The 24,554-nt window shown below is 39.0% G+C and overlaps 1 protein-coding gene across 1 annotated transcript in view; it reads left to right on the top strand.

Annotated features, from left to right (window-relative positions):
- cpeb2 (cytoplasmic polyadenylation element binding protein 2) overlaps positions 1-24,554 on the top strand; it is a 62,497-nt gene that overhangs the window by 34,312 nt on the left and 3,631 nt on the right. Inside the window, exons 5-9 of the mRNA XM_007888998.2 lie at positions 8,621-8,797; positions 8,884-8,973; positions 13,187-13,305; positions 19,748-19,862; positions 21,985-22,166. Of these exons, the coding sequence (XP_007887189.1) occupies positions 8,621-8,797; positions 8,884-8,973; positions 13,187-13,305; positions 19,748-19,862; positions 21,985-22,166 (683 nt within the window). The remainder of the gene's footprint in view (positions 1-8,620; positions 8,798-8,883; positions 8,974-13,186; positions 13,306-19,747; positions 19,863-21,984; positions 22,167-24,554) is intronic.

Below are 24,554 nucleotides of genomic sequence, written 5' to 3' on the forward strand. Positions count from 1 at the left end.
ACCATGACAGTACAACAAATATATAGTATATATTACTAAATTTGAGTTCAATAATTTATTTATTTCCACAGACTATTTTCAGCAGTTATTTTTGTGTAATCCAACAGAATGTATTGTCCTTCCAACACAACTATACTGAACAACTCTTGAAGATCGAGTCTTAAGACTGTTAAAATATTACCAACTGTTTATGCCACCATTGATCTATTGAAACGTCCTCAGCTCTCAATTATAAAAATGAGCTTGATACCTGAATCATTTGGTGAAATGTTCTTCCAGTTTATTACAGTGAAAAACTGTTAAACTGGAAACAATTTTTAAAACATCTGAATTGTTAGATTTCATATTTTCAAGAGCCTATCTAGTGAATATTTGTGTAAAACACATTACTGCATTTTAAGAATATTTTGAAGAAGGTTTCCTTTTACTGTCAAGCTAGTAATCAGTACAACAATACAGATTTACATTTATTTAGCACCTTTCGTGTGCCCCAAGGTGCTTAACAATTAATGACTGGAACAGGTCTTGGCACCCAACCAGAGGATGGAGAAGGGGAAGATGATCAAAGTTGGACCCCTATGTGATTCAGCATTGTATGCAAACTCTTCCTGTGCTCTTCCTATAAATTTGACATTTAAACCCATTGTTCATCGTGAACCTGCATGATATAGACCAGAAAGGTTTGCAGTTCAATCTCCATTGAATCTCCAATCTCTATTGTTGCATTCCTGATGTTGACTGGGGAAGTAGTTGACTGCTATTATTAATCTCGATAACTAGACTAGGGAGAGAGCAAATCAGCAAAGCTCCAGGTTCCTATCTGGAACCCCTACGTGGAATATCTGTGTACATGGATGTTAGTTGAAGATCGCATTACGTTTGGTTGTGATGTTCCCATGATAGCCGTATGTTTAATTTGTACAACAAGACGTACTGTTACAATATTTGGAGATATTTTGAAATTGTGCCCAGAAAATGTTTTCTTAGACAATGTTTTAGCTTGATTTTCAGGTATTACATGAATTCTATTGAATTAAAAGCAGCAAATGACCTTCCAAATGTACAGCAAGTTCACGAAACGTGCACTGTCATTGAAGTGAATAGTTAGTTTTAAAATATGTAACTGGTAAAAATGGAAATAAGAAATCATTCTCAATGGTAACATTTTAAAAGATTTCAAGACCATGAAGGGGTCATGCAGTGAATTGTTGCCTGCCATCTAATGGTCAAAGAAGAAAAGCAAAAAACAGCAATTTTCTTTTTGTTAGTGATCGTGTGATGCTCAATGTGATGAAGGTTTTTCACGTGATTTAAAGAATGATTTCATTGAGAAACCTTGAGTACTCTTTTTAAGGTTTCTAATGTTGGCATTCTGCCAATTTAATTTCGTCCTTGTTCTGAAATTGAGGTGAAGGATCGTAATAACTCAATGCTGATAATCTGTGGTTATTAGTGTATCGTGTGCTTATAACTGAAGTGACATTAGCCGTTGCATATCATTTGTTGTACCTTGCAAAAATTGTGATGCTTCACATCCTTTTCAGGATTTTGTTGCATCAAAAGCAGCAAATAGTCTTCAAAATATATTGGGTTGCATGCTTCTAGAAATGCACTATCATATGATTTTACCAATGAACTCTTTACGCTCACAGTTTCAATATTCGTCAACTTTCAAAATAATTGAAAGAAAATCAGCTTTAATGTTCTCAAAACCATAAATTAGTGCCTGCAACATATAGCAGATTCATTCATTACATCAAAAGCAAAATAGTGATAATATGTTATATTGGGCCTGACCAACAAGCTTTACGGGTTCAATATGATCTCCTGCAACTTGTCCTCTAACCCCTTAGCTACATATCTACAATTCCTTTCTCTTTACTGCTGTGATGCATTGTGTGATAGTTTTAGTGATTTTTTATGAACCCAATCACCCGTAGTTTATCCTAAATTCCTCTCCTGTTTGTTATTCTATAAAATAATGCCATATTAGCTTATACTCCTACTATTCATTCTCTTTCTGCAATTTTATATTTCTACATTTGGCAAAATTAAATAATTGCCACTTGTCTACCAAAAGACGCTATACACATATAATTTTGCTGTTGTTGCTAATTTGATTGAAGGATGTGGGACTGAAGCAAGTAATTCGGCCAAACTAATCACGTGCCAGTGGAATTATCTAAATTTCTCTGTAATTAATCAGTTTATTCCTTGTTATTCAGTTCCTCTGAATTTTCTGATAATCCCCTAATGTAAATATAAATCTGATAGAATTATCTAGTTATGACATCCAAACTCTTGGTAGCCCAACAATCTTAATACCTTGCTTTTAGTATTCACGGTAATCCGTGTATTTAATACAGCGCCTGTAGCATTGAAACATCACAAGGAACTGCGATAGTTGTAGGTGATGAGTGGCAGTCAATTTAATCACAGCATTGTTTCACAAGCAGCTGTAAAGTGAATGATTTATTATTTATCTAGAATTTTATTAACTGTAACACTCGGAAAGCTCACAGCCACCTGAATAGGCAGACATATCATTAACTTCAGTAACATATCATCTCAATCGCAGGACGTTTAACAATGGACTACACAGGAGGGTCAATCTGGACTGTGAGGTCAAAGTCTTGATCTGGGCTTGAGCTCCAAACTTGGGTCTCTGCCTGGCTCAGTTGGTAGGGCTCTCGTCTCTGATTCATAAGGCTGTGGGTTGAATCCCCACATCAGGACTTTGTTCACTGCGGTGCTGGGATGCGCAGCATTTTGGGAGGTGAAGAACTTTGAGGCACCCTCCTGACGTGAAAGGCGCTATATTACATACAAGGATTATTCCAATTATTGTTATTATGACCCATAGGCGAGAGTCTTACCAGTTACGACAAGCTGACATACTGTATCAAATTTGAAACTTGTTTTGTGGCACTCCTTGTCATAGTGAACACCTATTTTTTTTATAAATGGCAGAAATGTTTTTGGCTTTCTGCGAAACAAGGTGGAGATCAGCACTTTTTAAAAAAAAGTACAGCGAGGAAAATGACTGAATAAGCTTGTTTATGATCGTATGAGTCAACTTTTGAAGGTTTGGCAGTCTACCAAAGTTGAGTAGGTAACAGGTCATCACCCATGATTATCATTTTTGAAATGTACTAAGTAGTCTTTTACTTGCTCTCCCTTCCAATAATGCACTACACAAGAAACATTAAACACATCTGTTCATTTCCAAAATGACACTACCCCTACGAAAATTATTTCAATTCAGGGTAGCTTTTGAACCTGCCTTAGCTACCAGAGATGATATTAATTTGTAGTGTCATTCTCCCTACTAACTACAATAATACTGAAAGCACTGCGCAAATTGTGAATGACTTGTATGCTTGTTATATTTTGTGACTATATGTAGTAAATCTTCTGATTTACTACATTCTACTACTACTTTAGTAATGCCTGTGCTAACTTGTTCTGTGATTCATGCAGTGATTTGGTCGCAGTGCTTTGTGACTTTGTTTACCTTATGTGAGAATTTTACAAAAACTATTTTACTATGTGATGAAGATTTGAATTTTGAATTAATTTCTTTAGTTTTTGGAATTTATATAAAGATGCAAGTCTTGTGGCAAGTCAAATGATCTTGGATATAAAGAAACGCAGTTTCATTGAGTTGGTTGTGCAATAGTTCCAACTTTTAATATCCCTGAGTATTTTGTTAGAGTAAAGAGCTGATTATCTGCAGTGATTCGGTCCGGCCCAATTGTAAATAAGCAAGCAGATAATTGGATATCATACACCTTTGACTGCAACTCTAATGAAACAAAATCAGGAATTTTACTCACTGTTATTAAAATGTCACTCTGTGCCATCGCTTCACTTTTTCTGCTACTCTTAACCTTTCTTTTTCTATCTTTATTTCTATCTAACTATCTATTTTCCACTAGCTTACTCTTACACTTTATGTCTCTCTCAATGCATCTGTTTTTTTCTGAGGCTCTCTTTGTTTCACACCATCTCTTGTACTGTCAGTACCATCTGTGCATATCTCTTTCTCACTGAGTTTGTGTGCCTCTCTCTCTCTCCATCTCTTGCTTGTTCTCCTTGAGACAGGTTGATTTGTATAGAGTAAATAAATCGCATCCCTAGTAATTTTGCATGATACAATTTCATGAATGTGCATATTTGTACACATTTTGTTCCTTATCTTGCTGCCCTGTGTGATCTTCCTTATAATCCTGCGTGCTGTTGAATTGGTGTTCTTTTGAAATTTGGGTTTAACATGTTGTTTGATTCACTCCACATTAATCTTTGATGCAAATCCTATTTATCCTTCTTTACTTGCATGCAGCACGAAGTTATGGGAGAAGACGAGGTAATTTAGTTTTCAGTGCTGATTTGTGTTTTTATTGTATCTGATTTGCTTATTTTTGATTTACATTTTTATTTTTCATATTCAATTTGCACAATAGATTGAAAATCGTATTTTTTCTCATGATTGCTGGTAGTTTGTCTGTTTGCTGCAATAACATGTTTGGTTTGAACAGATGTTATTTTTGTGCAATATTTTAAAATGATTTGTTTGAATATACAAATAAAGAATAGAAGCCGATCCGAACAGACGGAATGAGGTTTGATAATTTGTTTGGAAAATGGACATTATTTTATTTTGAATGCACAGGAAAGTTTAGAGGACTATTTTAGTCATCTGCTTTTATTTTATAAAAAATATATATTAATGAATGAGAAGGATTGGGTATTTACATTATTAAGTGAATCTGTAATTACTATTATGCACCCAAATTTAAAACATGAGCTCAGTGGTTGTACAGCAGATATTTGTTTTTTTTTAAAAATGCTTATGTTGTTGGCATCTACAGATATTTCTACAACTGATGTGATAAAAAGTTATATCAAATGCAAGGATTATTATTATTATTTCGTAGTAGTACAAAAATAGGGCCAGTGGTTTGGTAGGAATCAGACCTACAGCAGCTACTACATCAGTGATACTCACTGCAAGTGCTATACTTGGGTCATTAATCTCAGCTCTCCATTCCCATTCCTCTTAAATGCACTTGGATGAGAGACACAGTTGTGCAAACACAGATCGGATGTGAGAGGAGTCTTAATATATGTTCACTTGGATTCAAATTCATTTGCAGACTGTGTTTCAGAGTGTCAGATGATTGAGGAATTAAGCCGCTGACCTTTTTGAAAAAATGTATTTGTGCAGAAGAAACTATCTTTAACACACTGTTACTTAAGTGGAAATGCAGAAATGGTTGCTAAGCTGAGAGATGGCATTCTCCCAAGTGGCTGCCCATCAACCAGGTATTCAGAATGTTAGACTATCTATAAAAGGGGATATTTGATCCAGGATGAAACTAATAAGAAGTTTCTGTTTCACGATTAGAGACCACAGATCAACTTCTCTGTACATAACAAGTTTCCTTCTCATCCTCATGGGCAACCAAGAGAGAAAAAAATAGAAATTACCTAGGCTGTTTACAAGTTACAAGGGAACAGCTTGTTTAAAAGGGCAAAGAAAACTAGGAACATTTTCTTTGTTACACGTCCTTCCCATTTAATAAAAGAAAATATTATACTCTGAAAACTGATTGATTTTAATTTGCTTGCCCACATGGCGCTCTGAATTGGTTGGTAAGGAAATTCCTCTTTTTTTAAGAATAGTAAATTTCTCCCTCAGATTAATATTTTGAGTGAGTACTCCATTTTGAATAAAAAGTAGCCATCTAGACTTTTCTTTCCCCCCTGTTGAGGGACAGAATAAACATCAGCAATAAAAAAAATGCATTGGGAATAGGGAGCTTTTAAGAGATTACATTAGATGGGGAAAACTCGGAGAAGCAGATTTTTTTTAGGAGAATAAGATGAAGATCATTAGGGGCAGGAGCCTTATTGGAGAACAGAATATGGAGGATACAACAGACCTCACTCAGATAAACCTAGTGCTTGTCATGGGGTGTAACAGTGGAGGATGGTTCTTTTCAAACAATCAAAGTTGGAGAAAAAATGCAAAAGAAAATGGTGGCGTTAACTTAAGGGAGCAATCTCTTTTAGAAATTTAAATACTGTAATTTCTGTGGGTAGACTACATTGCCAATTGCAATTCCAAAATATGTTGATCTTGAATAAAAGTTTTACATTGGTTCCGGAACTGGGACTGATTGAATACTACAGCTTAAACAAAGCTTGTTATGGCTTTCAGTTCTAATTGTGAATCGCTTCAGCCAGAATGGCCCTGCATTCCTCTACTTTGTGTCCATTCAACATTTGTCCAATATTGTCAAGCAGAACTTTCTAGAATTAATTGTTTCTCCAATGAAAAATGTGCAAGTCCATTAAAGTTGGCAGCAAGATGAACCAATATTAAATAGCAGTACTCTAACACTGGAATGATGTTGATCTACTTTGAAAATTCAGTTTATGTAAGTGTGACATCCCCTTCTTGTTCATAACTTAAAAACATATTTCTATTTGAAATATCCTCTATTTTAGCTTATGATTGCTGGTACACAACAACAGAGTATGTCACATTAATACTCATGGTGTTCTGTCCAATACACTGCAGTATTTTAGTAGGTTATGCCAATGTTTCTCTTTTATTTTCAAGTTCTTCAGCCTTTTCTTTTTGTTTAAATAAAGTTTTAAAAAAATGTATAACTCGTGACATTATAATGCAGGTTAATTTATAGTGTGATTGGGGTGTGGCCCAGGCATTTAACTTACCACAAAATCCAAAATGAGAACAGAAAGCTGGAGCAAAAGGCTTGTGTATTCAAACCATCAGCTCACTTCTTGCGCACTAAAAAGTGGCCAACTTGCATATTAGTTCACTGACGTGTCATTTCCTATGCACAGAAGGATGCCACGAAGGCTTGCAAATGTTGCTGTGTTCTGTTTAATGCTATAATCCCTTTCCTGTGAACGTGTAACCCATATTTTTACATAGTTTTCATTTAAATCCTTCATTCTTTAAAGTTGTATGTCTATAGTCTTATCCGTGGTTAAAAAATGGAATGACCTTTAACCCACTGACAGTAGTTTCCTATAGGATAAGTTCTCACTTATTGGAGAAATTGCATATTCTCCTAGTTTTCTCATTAACGGTTGAATAGAAGGGTTTTGAGGCGTGCCCCGCAAGAGACAAGAGAAGGAGCGAAGCGAATGTGGGATGGAGTTCCAGAGGGTGGGGGCAGAGAGACTGAAGGCCCGACTGCTGCTGGTGGGGTGGGGCGGGCCAGATGGTGGACATTGGAGCAAGCCAGAGCCTGCTGAGCGGAGGGAGTGGTCAGGTTGGTAAGGGGTTAGCAGGTCGGAGAGGTAGGAGGGGGCAAGGCCGTAGTGTTGCAGTTGTGTTTTAAAAGACTCCTCTTGGTCTCTGATTTTGATGCTATTGTAACTTGAGTCAGCACATTGTAAGCATAGTTCCAGAGTCTATCTTTATGTGTACCACTGGTTTTCAAGCCACTAAGATTATACTAATGTGTTTTTGCATTCCTACCTTGTGATTCTGCAAAACAGAACTCTTAATGGTAATACAGAGGTATTAGATTTATTCTGTTGGTGATTTTCAATATCTTTTGGAAATAGCCATTCTCTGAATATTTTAGGATTTTTTTGACAGCATCTAAAATGAATGGGTAACCACTGTTTCCTTTGCTCAAATTTGGAGGGGAAGGCCCATCTTCATCCCAAATTGTTAACTGAAAACAAACTTGCATATTAGGTATTTAGTAATGACTTTATTACGGCAAGAACCCAAATGAGAGCAGGTCACTAACATTGGGATTGGGAATTTAATAAGCTTATGTTTCATAGTTTACATGAGATTTAATGTTGAGACATTTATATTTCAAATAAACCATCTTCCTAGTGGTTTATTTGAAATACAAATAAACACTAGACAGTCCTAGTGGTATCATTGCCACTGATGGTCACTAAGACTTGAGAAATCATTTGTTTTAAACTTATTTATCCATGCAGGTTCAAAACACTCCAAACCTCTGCACCCATGATTTGCATTATTCTTCGGGATAGCCTACAAATATTGCAATTTGATGTGACCGAGATGGCCTTTTATTATTTGCATTAAGCTTTGCCTCGCTTAATTTTTCATAAAAGCAGTATTGTACAAGGTCTCGGCTCCATTTTCTTTTAAGACAAACTGCTAAATAGAGCTGATTCACTGAAACCTCATAGAACTTATTGTGGAGGGGGCGATGTATTTTAGAACTATGTTTCAAGTGTTTTGATTCTTTACAGAGTTGAATTCTTGCCTAGGTAGACTGACAAAGAGATTAGTGTCTGCAACTGTCAGCAGTCCAGGCTTTAGTAATTACTTGTACTTTTTGTCCAGTGCCAGCTGTCTGGGTTTTGTGTATTTTTCCCTTAGTGTCCTGTGTATAGCTAATGAAGATTAAAGGATGGAAGACCTCCTTTCACCAAGCCTGGGAAAGTGGCAAAATTGCTTAAGATAAATTGCAGTTTATCACGATCACTCGCTTTATTAATGTTGCAGTTTTGCTTTATTCTTTTAAATATTTGATTCTATGCTCTGCAGCTGTATTCTTTTGAAATTTGTATTGATGTTGACTGTTTGCAGGGCGCTCTTCATTGTTCCCTATAGAAGATGGATTTCTTGATGATGGTCATGCAGATCAGACAATCCCTGGCGTTCTGAATTCACCTAACTGCTGCTCATCTCACCAGAATGGGGAACGAATTGAACGGTACTCACGCAAAGTGTTTGTTGGTGGTCTTCCACCAGATATTGATGAAGGTAATGATAGTGCATTGGTTAATGCATTCTTTTCTATACAATATTAATTTACAGTGATTGTACATTAAGCATTATTTTTTATACAGATGAAATTACTGCCAGCTTTCGCCGCTTTGGACCATTGGTAGTTGACTGGCCTCACAAGGCAGAAAGCAAGTCCTATTTTCCACCAAAAGGTAATGTAGACAACCTGCTAATGGGCCTTTTCTATGACTTGAAGTTCTTTAATCTTAACCAGAGTCTGTTTTTAACTCTTCAGCTGTGCATGATTACTGGATATACAGTGTTGCAGATAACCTTCAGAATTTTTTATAATGCCCCTGTTGGCCTAAATTTGTAATGAATGTAGCATTTACAAAGTAAAGTACCAATTGTGTGTCAGTTTGGCTCAGTGGTCGTATTCCTGCCTCTGAGTCAGAAGGTTGTAGGTTCAAATCCCACTACAGGACTTGAACTCACATAGTCTAAGATGACACTTCAATGCCTTTGGATGAGAAGTTAAACCAAGGCCCTGTATGCCTGTTCAGATGGACATTAAGGATCCCATGGCATTATTCAAAAAAGGGAAAGGAGTCTCTCGCAGTGATCAGGCTAACAATCTCTCAAATAAAATTGGTCATTCAGTTTATGGCTGCTTGTTGGACATAGCTGTGCAAAAATTGGCTATTGCATTTGCCCACAAAACACAGTCACCAAGCTTTACAATATATTCTGTGAAGCGTTTGGGATGTCTTCCTGACTTGAAAGGCACTATACTAAATGTAGGTAGTATTATATGCACAAAGTTGTGAAGGGTTCAAAGGCAAAGGAGTTTTTTGAACTAAAGTAGCCTGAAGAAAAAAAATCATGGTTGATGTTAAAATAATACTTCAGACCTCAAAGAGTTTAAAATTCCTCCCATCAGAGAATTATAGATTTATACAGCACAGGAGGAGGCCATTCGGCCCATTGTGTCTGTGCCGGCTCTTTGAAAAGAGTTATCCAATTCAATCCCACTCCCCCACTCTATCCCCATAGCCCTGCAAACTTGTCTTCCCCAAATAATTATCTACACTTGTACAATGTACACTTATATAACACTTTGGGAGGAAGTCTATCATAGCTGCAAATAGCAGAGAATAGTGGGTGAGAAAAACAAAGAAGCAATTTGAGTTACAATTTTAACTCTTACTCTAGTTTGGGCAATTTGTTTTGCCTTGGAATGAACAAGATACTGGTGTTACAAATCCTGTAACAGGATTAATCCTGTAACAGGATTAATCCTGTAATCCTGGAGTCCTGTAGCTCAGTGGTGTGAGCACTCGCTTTGTAAGCAAGAGACCTGAGTTCAATTCCAGGCAGGGCGAAACTTTGGGCAAGGTTCCTTACTCCACACGCCTACTAATAATCCCTCCAAAACAAAAACAATAATAAATCGGTCATTTTCAATCTACGACTGTTTGTGGGACATTGCTGTGCGCAATTGGCTGCCGCATTCGCCCACAAATATACAGTCAATTCACTTTACATTGTGTTCTGTGAAGCGCTTTGGGACGTCCTCCCGACGTGAAAAGTGCTATATCAAATGCAAGGATTATTATTATTAAATGCTATATCGTGTTAGGACACGTGTCCTGTTAGCCTTCCATGTAGAAGAAAGTGATCGCCATTGATCAAGAAAGTGATTTGTCCAATGTTTTCAATACTCAATTGACAGTTCCTATCTAAGGAAATAAAATTTTACATAAGGCAAAATATTGTGTACATTCCCTAATGTATAGTGAACTCAGTATGCATTAAAGTGACAAAACCACAATATTCTTAACCTATGTTTTTCATGTTGAAAATTACTGTTACCTCAAGAGTCTCCAAAAGCAAATAACTGAAAACATTCAGTGACTGAAGAAACGGTAAAAATAATGGTGGGGAAAAAGCCTGTGGTGAATATGCCTCTGATTCTCTGCATACCAAGTTAGGATCCCAGCTTGGCAAGTTACCAAATGGAGACCAGGTGCTTTCTACAGGCAAGGAAATAATGTTTAGAGGTCATTCATTCAGTACATTAGTGCACTTCCAGCAATCAGTTTAGGAGCCCTCAAAGTGGGTCTCTATTCCAACTGAATTGAGAAAGATGTGAAAGAAGGAAGCATTGGGAGAATATGTTATTACTAAAAATTAATCTCAACTCTTACACTGCCGACATGTCTGGGGAAATTGTAGTCTCCATGCCAAAGTAGGGAAGGCTAACAGGACTCGTGTCCCAATGTGATATAGCATTTGTAACACCAGTATTTTGTTCATGACACGACAAAACAAATTGCCCAAACTAGAGTAAGTTAAAATTGTAACGCAAATTGCTTCTTTATTTTTCTCACCCACTATTTCTCTGCTATTTGCATCTATTTGACTTCCTCGCAAAGTGTAATATAAGTGTACATTTGTATTGTATGTGTAAAACGTTCAGCCTTCAAAGGTAAAAACTATGTGTACCCTCATGAAAGCTTTGCTATGAAACCTCAAGTGTTGGGAATTTTGAAAAGTTGGTGACCTTTTTGTAACCTAGCTGATGATAGACCACAAAAATCACTTGGAAATTAACTGATTTGGAAGAATTAAGAAACATTTTAGATCAATTGCCATTATTTGAATCTGTTCCAATATGAAAGGAAACACCTCCTGATTAATATATCTCCTGAATAATATTGTCCTAAACAACTTTGGATCCCAGTCATAATATTGTAAAATGTATTTTTTGTACCACCTTACCCAGTAGTGTCCATCGAGTTTGCCTTATGTAGCTTTCCAAGGTATGAAATATTAAAGCATGTTTATTGCTCTTCTGTACCTGGGGACTTTTTAATGTTTAGGAGCATACAAAACAGATTGTTTTCCTCCATTGATGGCATTGAAATATAGCATGCATTCTTAAAAATTCATAAGGTTTATTTTTTATTTTCCATGGTCAATAACTAGCAATAATACAGATCTTACAGCACTTTTAATTCATTTTTTTNCCAACCTTTTTTCTATTGTCTATGTTTTGTAGGCCGAATAAATACACCATTTTAAAATAATGTGAATTAAATTCAGATATGGCTAATTAATATTCTATATTGCTTAACATCCATTAGCACATATGTTATTTTGCCATGTATAAAATGCAGAAATCTGTATATTTGGAAGATTATTTTCTGTTTCTTTGTGGAAAATGTTGCCCTTGGGGAAGTGCTCAGCTGCATGGGACAGTTAAATTTGGCATTCTTCTTTCCCAATGGTACATGACACAGAAGAGGTTAAAATCCCTTGGGGAACTTCTTACCTTGTTTGAAGGATGTATATACTAATGTTTGGGTGTAGCTTTCGCTTAGTCCCATATAATAACCATACATTATCATTTAGCTAGTTTTATTAAAGTAATTCTATCCACATTTTAATTAAACATGATTCCATTTCTAGTCTTTAAGTCCAGATGTAGCTGAAACCTGGAGTTCAATGCCCTTTATAAATCCTGTTTTTTTATCACATCATTTTGTCTACATTCCATTATCAATGTGCTTCAGTTGGGACTTATTTTATGCTGAAAATATGGTTTCTTCAGCCTCTTTCTCATTTTCCCCAGCTTTCTTAATTTTTCCAACCTCTCCATTTCCCAAAAAATCATCCTAGGCCAAGCAGCTGAGAGAGTCAACATACCACCTGCTCTCAGGCTCCCATCAATTTCTCTCTGTATTATCTACTAGACGATGTACAAAAGCATCACAGAGACGATTCTGCCAATTTTCTCCCCTCCTCAAGCTGTTAGTTCCATCTCTGGCTGCCTGCCCAGATGGGGTTTCATGTGCGACCTTAGACAGTGACTGTCATTAGGCTATTCACCATGTGAGGGGGTGGGTCACAGATCAGCCCAATCTAGTCCAGGCCTCGTATGTGTGTGTGTGTATATATATATATATATTTATATATATTTATATATATATTTATATATATTTATATATATATATTTATATTTATATATATATGTATATATATACACACACTTACCATCAGGGGTCAGATGATAATGAACAGAAGTTGGAATCCTGACTCAAATTTCTTCATCATGAAGCAGAGAGGCCACTTTGACCATTTGTAGCACACAAACAGCTGCTCAAACTAAGGTCAGGCAGCTCAGCCAACATTCCAGCCGAGACTCGACCCTCGCCTGAATGATATAGTGCTGTACCTGATGTCTCTTTACCCAATAGGCCATTGAGTGAGCTTTTTGTATAAAAATAGAACCCCTGTTTAGGAATTTCCATTTGTACCTTGCAGACCAGAAGGATTATTGAGGAATACATTTTAAGCATGTGGAAAGCAACTATTTCTGCATGTTCTGAAACTGGCATCTCTTGATTTATACTTCTGTTGCAGGTTATGCCTTTCTCCTGTTTCAAGAGGAAAGTTCTGTCCAGGCTCTGATAGATGCCTGCATTGAAGAGGATGGTAAACTCTATCTTTGTGTCTCGAGCCCCACTATCAAGGACAAACCAGTAAGTTCATTGACATATCTGGAAACACTTCTAGGTTATTACCATTATTTATCCTTCAGCTGGAGCCCTTGAAGCACATGAAAAAGAAGAGTATAATTAAAAGAGATATGTGTGGTCAAGATGAAGCAGTTTATCATCAATGTCACAAAAACATGTGTTGTACACAAACTGCTTTCTGTACATTTTGTCAAGCAGGTGCTTTATGGTGAGCTAGTGAGCTAGTTTCTGAAATATAGCAGTCACATAGATATTTGATTAATTTCCTTCAGAATTGAAAGTAATATTTAAGAATAAACCGAGCTTTATGCATGTCACAAAAAAGTATATTGAAACATATTCCACTGAGTGTATGTGGACCCACCACATTATCTCTCCCCACCCCGCACACATGCACACCACCACACGCACACACCATTCTCATTGGTGAAGTAAGTCTATGAAAGTGGGTTTATAGCATTGGGATTGCGACTCTCAATCTTCACCTTCCAGTTGTAGTGGGGGGAGGGAGCATGTACATCCAGGTGCTTTAACTGCATGGGGAAAATGTGTAATGTGCCGCTGAACTGATCGCAATGAACAATTTTTCTGTAAAATCTTGGTGTATTTGAAGATAAAGCCATTGCAGAGCAAGTTCTTAACCGTAGATATTCATTTAAAATTGAGTTTCAATCCAGTCAAAGCAGCTTTGCGCTTGGTTGGTGAGAAAGCAAATTGTCACCAGGAATAGTGTATTTATTTGTCTACTGTTAATTGCAATATAAATCTCAGCATCCTACAGTGATATCATCTGTCAAACTGCTGACTTGTCTACACCAGCAGTTTGTAATATGAATTCAATATGACGTAGAGAATACCAGTTGATTCATATATTTTAGTGTACCTGGACTAGAGGGACAGGAAGGAGAGAGATAAATAAATGTGCTGGAATGAATGTAAGTGCTTTTCCAGTAATTAAAGTTCAGTTTTCAATCTGTAACATAAGATGAGTTTGATGGAGCTGAATTGGCCAAATCTTTAAAAGCCATCGAGAAATGCTGTAGTTAAGTATTGAGCATTTTAACTTTGTGAAGAAATAATTTATATACTAGCTAAAAAGAATGTCCCTACTGCTAGTCATCATTGATATCATCAAGGAAATATCATTAGTTGATCAGTAAAGTGACTTACAGAATAAGGTCACCACTGAAATGATCAATTACAATGGAAAAAAATGATTACAGATGAGTTTCAGAATCTAACCCCGAGCTACTTTCAAACCAGGTTAATTTAGATTCGAGGAAAACATTTTGAGCAGAGCATGATGAGCACGATGAAGTCAGAGGATTGGGAATTGCTAAAAGTGGAAGAATTCTCCCAAGTACTCTATGTTGATCATTAAATTCTACTTCACAATTTAACATTTAGACTACCAACTGGTAAAGAAAACTTTTAACATTTTCAGCTCATACAGAAAATATTAGGGCAACTGAAGCAACAACACAATTACATTTGTAAAGCAACTTTCACGTCGGGAGGACGTCCCAAGTCGCTGAACAGTTAGAGATCAGGATCCGCGCGTGGGGAGGTGGGGGCAGGGTTGGGATGAGGGAGGGCAGAAGGGGTAGGAGGGCAGCTGAAGGCACGGTCGAAAAGGAGGGTATTGAGTCGTACCTTGAAGGAAGCAAGAGAGGGATCAAGGCAAAGGGATTGTGGGATGGAGTTCCAAAGGGTGGGGGCAGAGAGACTGAAAGCCCGGCTGCCGAAGGTGGGTCGGGCAGGAGACGAGCAGACCGGAGCCTGCTGAACGGAGGAAGCGGACAGGTTGATATGGGTTTAGCAGGTCAGAGGGGTAGAAAGGGGGAAGGCCGTGGAGGGCCTTGAAAGTGAGGATTTTTAATTCTATCCTCTGAGGGATGGGGAGTCAGTGGAGCTGGGTGGGTGTGATAGGCTCATGGAACCTGGTGCAGGAGAGGACACGAGCTGCAGAGTTCTGGATGATCTGCAGCTGGTGAAGGAAAAAGTTGGGGAGGACAACAAGTCGGGAGTTTCCATAGTCGAGCCTTGAGGTGACAAACGCGCATATGAGGGTTTCAGCGGCCTGAGGGGTGAGGCAGTGGCGGAGTCGGGAAATGTTGCGGAGGTGGGGGAAGGCAGAGCGGGTCATGGCACGGATATGGGGCGGAAAGGACTGTTGAGGGTCAAACAACATGCCCAGGTTCCTGACTGGCTTGGTGAGATGGAGTGCGCATCCATGGATGCTGCTGCTGCCAGTGCCTGAGGTGCGGAGGTGCTGGGGTGAGCCAATCACGAGAGCCTCAGTCTTGCTGACATTCAGCTGTAGAAAGTTGGCTTTTATCCAGGACTTGATGTCAGACAGACAGTCTGTCAGTTGTCTTGGAATTGATGGTGGAGGCAGCGAGACAGAGTTGGGTGTCATCCGTATACATGTGGAAGTTGACCCCATGTCTGCGGATGATGTCACCAAGAGGGAGCTTATAGAGATTGAGGAATACCACACAAGACTGCGAGGGCTGGAAGCAATATCAACATCAGGAATAACTGTCACCCCTAACCTAAAATAAGTGCTAAAAATGGTTGACCCTCAATTATCCTTTCTACCCCACATCCGTGCCATGACCCACTCTGCCTTCCTCCATTTCTGCAACATTGCCCGGCTCCCCCATTGTCTCACACTGCAGGCCGCTGAAATCTTCATACATTCATTCATAAAGTCCTAGTCCTCACCTTCAAAGCCCTCTATGGCCTTGCTCCCCACTACCTCTGCAACCTCCTAACCCCCTACCAACCTGCCCACTACCTCCACTCAGTGGGCTTTGGCGTGCTTCACATCTCCCACCTCACCTGCCCATTGGCCAGTGGGCCTTTAGCCACTCTGCCTCCACCCTCTGGAACTCCATCCCGCAATCCCTCCGCCTCGTCCCTCCCTTGTCTCCTTCAAGACTCATCTCAAGACCCTCTCTTCGACCGTGCCTTCGATCACCCATCTTCCCCCCCTGCCCTCCACCCTCCCCAATACCAACCCCCAGCTCAGTTCCGAAACACTGACTGTCCAGCGCCTTGGGACATCCTCCGATGTGAAAGGCGTTATACAAATGTAATTTTGTTGTTGTTGCTTAAACTGAAAATAAATTTGGAAGTATTCATCTGAATTTATCCTGCAAACCCATTTTTCTCCCTATTCTCTGGCCTTTATTTTAAGTTTACGGTTACTTTTTTTTATAATCTTGAGTTCACTCCTTTATAATTGAATAGAAATCTTTGCTTGTTAACTATGCATTAATGGAGTTAAATACACCCTCACAGTTGGAGTGAACATTTCTAATAGTGATTCATGCAGCAAAACCTTATTTTCCTGCTGGTGTCTTTCTTTAGACTCTTTGTGAAAGGACTTCTTCTCTGTCAGTGGCAGCCTGTCTTAAAGAATAGCGCAGAAGCACTTTACCCTCCTTTTTAACAGAAAGCTTCTGAGTGCTATTATTTTCTGGTGAGAATTGGGATGCAGAGCATCCCTGCTCACTGTGTTGTTTTTGACCTGGCGGTTAGCAGTGCTGTATTTCTGTGGGGTCAATTAGGGCTGTACATTTCTTTTGAAACAAAAGGCCTTTCAAATGGAATATATAAAATACGTTGGCTGATAAATGCAAAGCAAGGATTGACGTTTAAAATGGTTTGTTATTAACATGCGGGGTTAGAGCACAGACTTGTTTATACCATGGACAGGGTGTGGACCGGTTCAATGCACATCTGTGCAGGCAACTGCTTTCTTCCTGCATGCTAGCCAGTTCCTATGCCAAAAATGGACAATATCCAGGCCATCAGGTCATCACCACCATTTCCTACACACTGCATTGCAGACGTGTTCTGTTAAACAAGAGGGTAAAGTGCAAGGAGATCCGATAATGCAGAATTTGTACTTTATTTTAGCACGGGACCTGGCTAGCCAGCTGTGTGAATCCTCAGTAAACCTGGTTATCATGCTTCAGTACAAGGCTGGTTGGGATTTTTTGGATCCTAACTACCTTTCACTTATAACAGCGACATACTGTACCTATATAGAACATCAACTTGCATTTATATAGCGCCCTTCACACAGGGTAGCGTCTCAGAGTGGAGTCCTGTAGCTCAGAGGTTAGAACACTCGCTTTGCGAGTGAGAGACCGGAGTTCAATTCCAGACAGAGGGCGAAACCTTGGGCAAGTTTCCTTACTCCACACAGAGCCTAATAATAATCCCTCCAAAACCAAAAACAATAATAAAATTGGTCATTTTCAATCTACGACTGTTTGTGGGACATTGCTGTGCGCAATTGGCTGCCGCGTTCGCCCACAGATATACAGTCAATTCACTTTACAGTGTGTTCTGTGAAGCGCTTTGGGACGTCCTCCCAACGTGAAAAGCGCTATATCAAATGCAAGGATTATTATTATTAGAGTGCTTGAGAATGGCAGAGTCTGACAACAAGCCAGAAGGAGGGGGAGGAGGTGATCATAAGCATGATCAAAAAGGAGGTCTAAGGCTGGATTGAAGGTGGGCAGGGAGGGAGCAAAGCAGAGGGATTGAAGGAGAGAGTTCTAGAGTTTTGGGGCGTAGTGGCACGGCCACTGAAGGTCGAGCAGAGCGGACGAGGGATGAACAGGAGGCTGGAGCCGCCAAGCAGAATCAACGGGTGGTGGAGTGGGGAGGTAAGAAATTCGGAGAGGTGGGGAGGTGCGAAGGCATAAAGGGATTTGAAAATTGAGTGAGTGAATCTTGATATCAATCCATTCAGTGATTGGGAGCCAGTGGAGCCTGGCAAGGACTAGTATGATGGGGGTATGGTGTTTTGTGTGGATGAGTATCTGGGTGGTGGAGTTTTGAATTAATTGAAATTTGTGTATGGTGGAGCTGGGGAGACCAGCAAGGAGGGCATTGGAATAGTCCAGCTGGGAAGTGACAAAGTCATGGATGAGGGTTTATTGATCTGAACAAGTTCAGTTCAATAAATTTAGGTAAACCTTCCTGGAGAGCAATTGGATGGGTTGCTTAAGTGATCTGTGTCAGGATTTAGACTTCCAATGACACCAGATAATTGGAACAAATAAACTATTTTTTGTGCCAGTTGAAATTGGCTTATAAGGTTTTTTTTTAAAAAAAGGCTTGTAGAAAAAATTTAGTTTGTCAGGAATATGGTATGCAGCTTCCCTCTATACTATATTTTAGATTGCCCAATAGCTACAGGTCATAAAGTCGATTATACATGTACTATATGGAGATATCACAACAACAAAATCACATTTGTATAGCTCTTTTCACGTCGGGAGGATGTCCCAAGGTACTGAAAGAAGAAGCAAATAGGAGTACATTTGAGCTTTATTATATATCTTTAGCCATACAAAGTTAAAGCTTCAGTTTAACTACAGTGCTGCACCATTCAGTTATAACATGATTGGGGGTGGCCCTCGTTCACTACATGTGATCCAACCACCACATTATCACGAGGCTCCACTGTATTTAGTCATTCAGCAATTATGTCATAATGATGTGATATTTTGATTGTTGTATATCGTTCAGCCAGTATTATTAATTAATTGATGTATTTCAACAACAAAATGACATTTGTATAGCACCTTTTACATCGGGAGGATGTCTCAAGGCGCTTGACAATCAGTGTTTCGGACCTGAGCTGGGGGTCGGGATCAGGGAGGGTGGAGGGTATGGGGGGAAGCAGGGTGGTCGAAGAGGAAAGTCTTGAGACAGGTCTTGAAGGAGGCAAGGGAGGGGGGTGCTAGGTGGAGGGACTGTGGTATGGAGTTCTAGAGGATGGGACAGAGTGGCTGAAGGGTCGAACAGGACACCGAGGTTCCGTATTGGCTCCGTGAGATGTAGCATCCATGGAGGGAGATGCTGTCAGGGCCAAGGTATGCAGGCGCTGACAGGAGCCAAGCATGAAGGCCTCGGTATTGTTGACATTCAATTGCAGGAAGTTGGCTCTCATTCCAGGACTTGATGTCCGACAAGAAGTCAGTGAGGACAGCAGTGGTGCTGGAATCGAGGGTGGAGTCAGAGAGGTGGAGTTGAGTGTCATCCGCATACATTTGGAAGTTGACCCCATGTCTGTGGATGATGTCACCAAGAGGAGGATGTAGATATTGAAAAGGAGAGGACCAAGGACAGAGCCCTGAGGGACACCACATGTAACGGTGGGGGCTGGAGGAGAAGCCGTTAGTGGTGACAAAGCGGAGACGGTGGGAGGGGTAGTATTCGAAGAGGGAAGGGAGAGGAAAGAGTGAAGTTGGAAACAATGCCAGGAGATAAGGAGAGGTTGATAATGTTGGTTAAAAGAGGATTTTTCCAGGATTTTCATTTGAGTCCTGCAAGCAATTTGTATGCTATGGTTGGCTGGATAGATGTGATTTGTTATTTGTGCTTCTACTGTCATCAAATGAATTTGTTTTTTGTCCAGGTCCAAATCCGCCCGTGGAATCTGAGTGACAGCGACTTTGTGATGGATGGTTCACAACCTCTTGATCCACGTAAAACTATTTTTGTTGGTGGTGTTCCTCGGCCCCTAAGAGCTGGTAAGAAGGAACAATAAAACACTTTTTTTTATTTGAACGACTTCTTGATGGCTAAAGTATAATAAATATTCTGACATAGTTTTGATAAATAAACATGCAGGAAATGCACAGGACAGCATGTTTTGTCGCGGACAAACGGGGAAAAATCACGGTATCTGTAACATTTTGATTCACCATGACATATCTGCAGCCATTCCTATTCATGACCAACCAGCTTGTCTGGCTCATCGAAGACTGGTCATTGGGGCAGAGGTTCTTCCCTCTCAGCCTCTGTTATCCTTGAAGCCAAAGCTCTAACAGTTATGCCAGCTGGACAAGCAATGGGAAGCTTGCCAGTGCTCACAATGATGAACTATTAGATTTTAGCTGTTTAGGCTCTAGCTGCACCCCAATTCACGCTCTTGACCTGATACTCTCTGGAATTAGTAAGCAGGATGTGTCCCTCTGGGGAGAGAGTACGCATTCCATTTCAGATGCATAGTCCACGTGGAACTCTGCCTGGATAAGTTATTCTTCAGTATGTGTCAGGTGGCTGATCAAATAAAACTAGAACTGGATGGTAGTTTGAATATCAATGCTCAATTTTATAAAGAAGAATTAAAAGGATGCATTTAACATTTATTATTTTTATTTAAATCCCCCTTTATCTAAAATAAATAAAACAAGACTTGATGGGATTATTTGTGAAGTTTAATGCATTATTATTTGTTCCACGTTTATGACACCCTTGCTACTGTGTATCCTGTCCCCTGGCCATTTTATCATAGTTTACTATGTGGTTTAAGGAGCAGAATGGAGTCACAGGAAATGTATGTCTGTTTTACAATGCCACCTTTAGAAGAATTCCATGTTTACAGTGAACATTTCTCATATTATTACGTTAGTAGAAACTGCTGTGAAGAAAAAATGGCAACAAAAAAATTACATTTGTATAGCGCCTTTCACGTCAGCAGGATGTCCCAAAAGAAAATGGCAATAATAGAGTAGATGAAATGAAATATTCAGAGTGACTTTACCAATATGTTTTGGCCTTTTTTCACTTTAGAGAAGTGCAGTCTCATAATGACAGTACTCATCCCTCAGAGGATAAAGTTCAAAATCCTCATCTTTGCCTTCAAGGCCCTCCACGGTCTTCCCTTCCTACCTCTGTTACCTGCTAATCCCATATCAACCAGTCCACTCTGGCCTGCTCCATGTCCCCCGCTGACCCGCTCCACTATCGGCGGTTGGGCTTTCAGCCTCCTGGCCCCATCCTTTGGAACTCCATCTCACATTCCCTTTGCCTCACTCCCTCCCTTGCCTCCTTCAAGGCACGTTTCAAGACCCTCCTCTTTGACTGTGCCTTCAGGCACCCTCCCTGCCCTGCACCCTCGCCAATCCCAAAACTGTTGAGTCCTGTAGCTCAGTGGTTAGAGCACTCGCTTTGCAAGTGAGAGACCAGAGTTCAATTCCAGGCAGGGCGAAACCTTGGGCAAGTTTCCTTACTCCACACGCCTAATAATAATCCCTCCGAAAACAAAAACAATAATAAATTGGTCATTTTTAATCTACGACTTTTTGTAGGACACTGCTGTGCGCAATTGGCTGCCGCGTTCGCCCACAAATATACAGTCAATTCACTTTACGGTATATTCTGTGAAGCGCTTTGAGAAGTCTAGAAGACGTGAAGAGCGCTATATCAAATGCAAGGATCCAAAACACTGATTGTCCAGCTCCTTGGGACGTCCTCCTGACGTGAAAGACGCTATACAAGTGTAATTTTGTTGTTGAAATACATCAATTAATAAATACTGGCTGAGTGAATACAACAATCAAAATATCACATCATTATGACACAATTGCTGAATGATTAAATACAGTGGATGTGGTGGTTGGATCACATACACAGTGAACGAGGCCCACCCTCAATCGTGTTATAAGCGAATGGCGCAGCCCTGTATTTAAACTGACTTTTTTTATTTCTTGTTCCCCATTGCATTCAGGAGTTTTTTCACACTCTGTTTACATTGAAAAAAAAGCTTACGGGTTTCATATTAGCTGGGATTATATTTATTTAAACAAAGTATAATGTACTATACTCGTATTGTCCTCTATTTTAAAAGGTTTTGCATTCCTTTTGCAGTGGAGCTGGCTATGATAATGGATCGACTTTATGGTGGAGTATGTTACGCAGGAATAGATACTGACCCAGAGCTAAAGTACCCAAAAGGTGCAGGACGTGTTGCCTTTTCTAATCAACAAAGCTACATAGCTGCCATCAGCGCTCGTTTTGTTCAGCTACAGCATGGAGATATTGATAAACGGGTAAAGTACAAATTATTTTGGTTGATTCACTGTCATAATCCAGCAAGCAACCTTGAATGGATATATAAAGGAAGAACTCTTGGGCAGCATACCTGAGTGATGTACAAAAATTGCTTGTGTCTTTTGATAATTATAACTCGTATGAGCTATCAGGTTATTAGTTGTGAAAGGTTTTTGTGCACGCATGAGAAGAAAAAAAGATACGGTTTTGAAGAGATAATAAATCACAAATGATGTTCAGATGAAGAAGGCTCTTGCAACCCATTTGATCTTGTCTTTCTAGAATACCCACCATACTGCCCTCACATTATCTTCCATATTTGGCAATATTGACTATTTTGTAATCTGTTTTGTTTATGCTGTTTAAGGTGATCATCGTATATATAATGTGCCTCTAAAATTAAATGGATAGAATTGCTTCTTTGCTTCATTGTACATCCCAAAATTGGATTTGAAAATAAGCTATTTTCATTACTTCTTTAACTGTGCAGTATTAGATTGACACAAAACTGCAGGAGCTAGTTCATACAGATATTTAGCACTTAACAAAGGTCAATTATGTATAGCAATAAGATATAGTTTAGTGTAAATGGCTTGATACTATTCAGGTAATTAGTTATATATTAGTATAGGTACAAGTGAAGTGCTTATTACCTTTTTTTCCAGTACTTTTTCTAAACAAGATGTTTAAAACAAGTAGAGAAAAAATATATTTTATGTGTTTAATTTCTCTGTTAAGTTAAAGTTCCTGGACGACCCTTAAGATCATTGCTGTTAGAGAATTCGCCACTATTCCACCTCCTAAAGAGTTTAACAACAACTGACATTGTCACTTGTCTATTACAATGGGGGCATTAAAAGCTCAAGGTTGTTTTACCTTTTTATAAAGCAACGGTTTTACCTTTGTATAAAGCTTATTTTCAGGTGTATCTCTAAAATGCAACCTTGGAATCCATAGTGCCTTTGAATTACAGTGACTTTTTTCTGACCTAAATCCATTAAAATCTGCCTTTGCCTTAGATTTGGGAGTATGTTAAATTTGAAAAAAAATTGGAAAAAAATTCTCCCACATCAGTCATCTCTTTCTTTTAAAGACTCAATTTTTGATCAATCTTATTGACCTCAAAATCTCCTCTGATCTCAAAGGAATTCCCATCTCTCCTCCATTGCTATAGTAGCCTCCAAAAGTTTGGTTTCCTGTTTTGAGGCAAAACTTTATTTTCCTCTCAACAACTTGTACCTATCTGAAAGAAAATCCCAAATGTATCTCAATTTTTGGGGGGTCAGCCGTGTGTCTGATACATGATCTATGCTTAAGAATATTCTGTCCAGGACTATGCTTAAGAGTACTCAGTCCAGGCTGAGAGTTTCACATGTTTTTGCATACCTACAGATGGAATGGTATTCACACTCTCTCCCTGTAGGTTGCCTAATTCCAGAGTATTACATGCATGCTGGCAAGAGTAATGGCTTGGGGACACGATAGTGTGCATTGGGGTACTGCTGGAGTCTAACCAACTAAAATTAACGTTGATCCAAGATGGAACCTAATGAACCTTTCTCCCAAGTTTCAAATAGATCCCGCATTCTCTTCTCTCACTTGCAATCACACCAGCTCGTGCTTTTCCAGGAGCTCAAGACTATGGAGTTCATTATTTCTCTTAATCTTCCTTTCCTCTTAAAATCGACACAAACATTTGGGGCCACCTAACCATTTCTGTGCTACACTATTTGGTGTGGTACTACATTTTGAACTTTGACCCCTCGGCTTGATTTTTAAAGTAAGATCAATTCACTTGAGCCCTTTTGCACTTTTTAATGAATTTTCATGGCTGAAGAATTTCATCCTGCTAACAGAGATCTAATCCCAACTATAGAATATATAGCTATATATAGAATATATAGCTATAGAATTATTGTAGAATTAAACACACAAAGCAAAGACTTATTTTCTTCCTGTTTCAAGATAGACAACTCAACATTTACTAATACTGTTAATATCCATTGTCGTATTACATGCAATTGGAAGAAACTGTCTTAATCTGGACTCTGTCATTTATCCTGGGAAAGTAATCCAGAAAACTGAAATCAGGTTCATTTGGTTTCCATTGAGTGAATTAACTGCACAGATTTTTTTTTTAAAAAAAGCAACATAAATGGTATGAAAGTGGGAAAATATGTAAATTAAATCTTCCCATGTCCATGTACCAATACAGGTTAGTAGATTACCCTCTGTTCAATATCTATTTTTGCCCACAAAATATACAGTCAGTTCACCCTACAGTATATCCTGTGAAGCGCTTTGAGACGTCTCGAAGACATGATAAGGGGCTATATCAAATGCAAGGATTATTATTATTATAAGATCATTAGTTGATCATTATGCCT

Source organism: Callorhinchus milii, unplaced genomic scaffold, assembly GCF_018977255.1.
Source record: "Callorhinchus milii isolate IMCB2004 unplaced genomic scaffold, IMCB_Cmil_1.0 Scaffold1, whole genome shotgun sequence".
NCBI lineage: Eukaryota > Metazoa > Chordata > Chondrichthyes > Chimaeriformes > Callorhinchidae > Callorhinchus > Callorhinchus milii.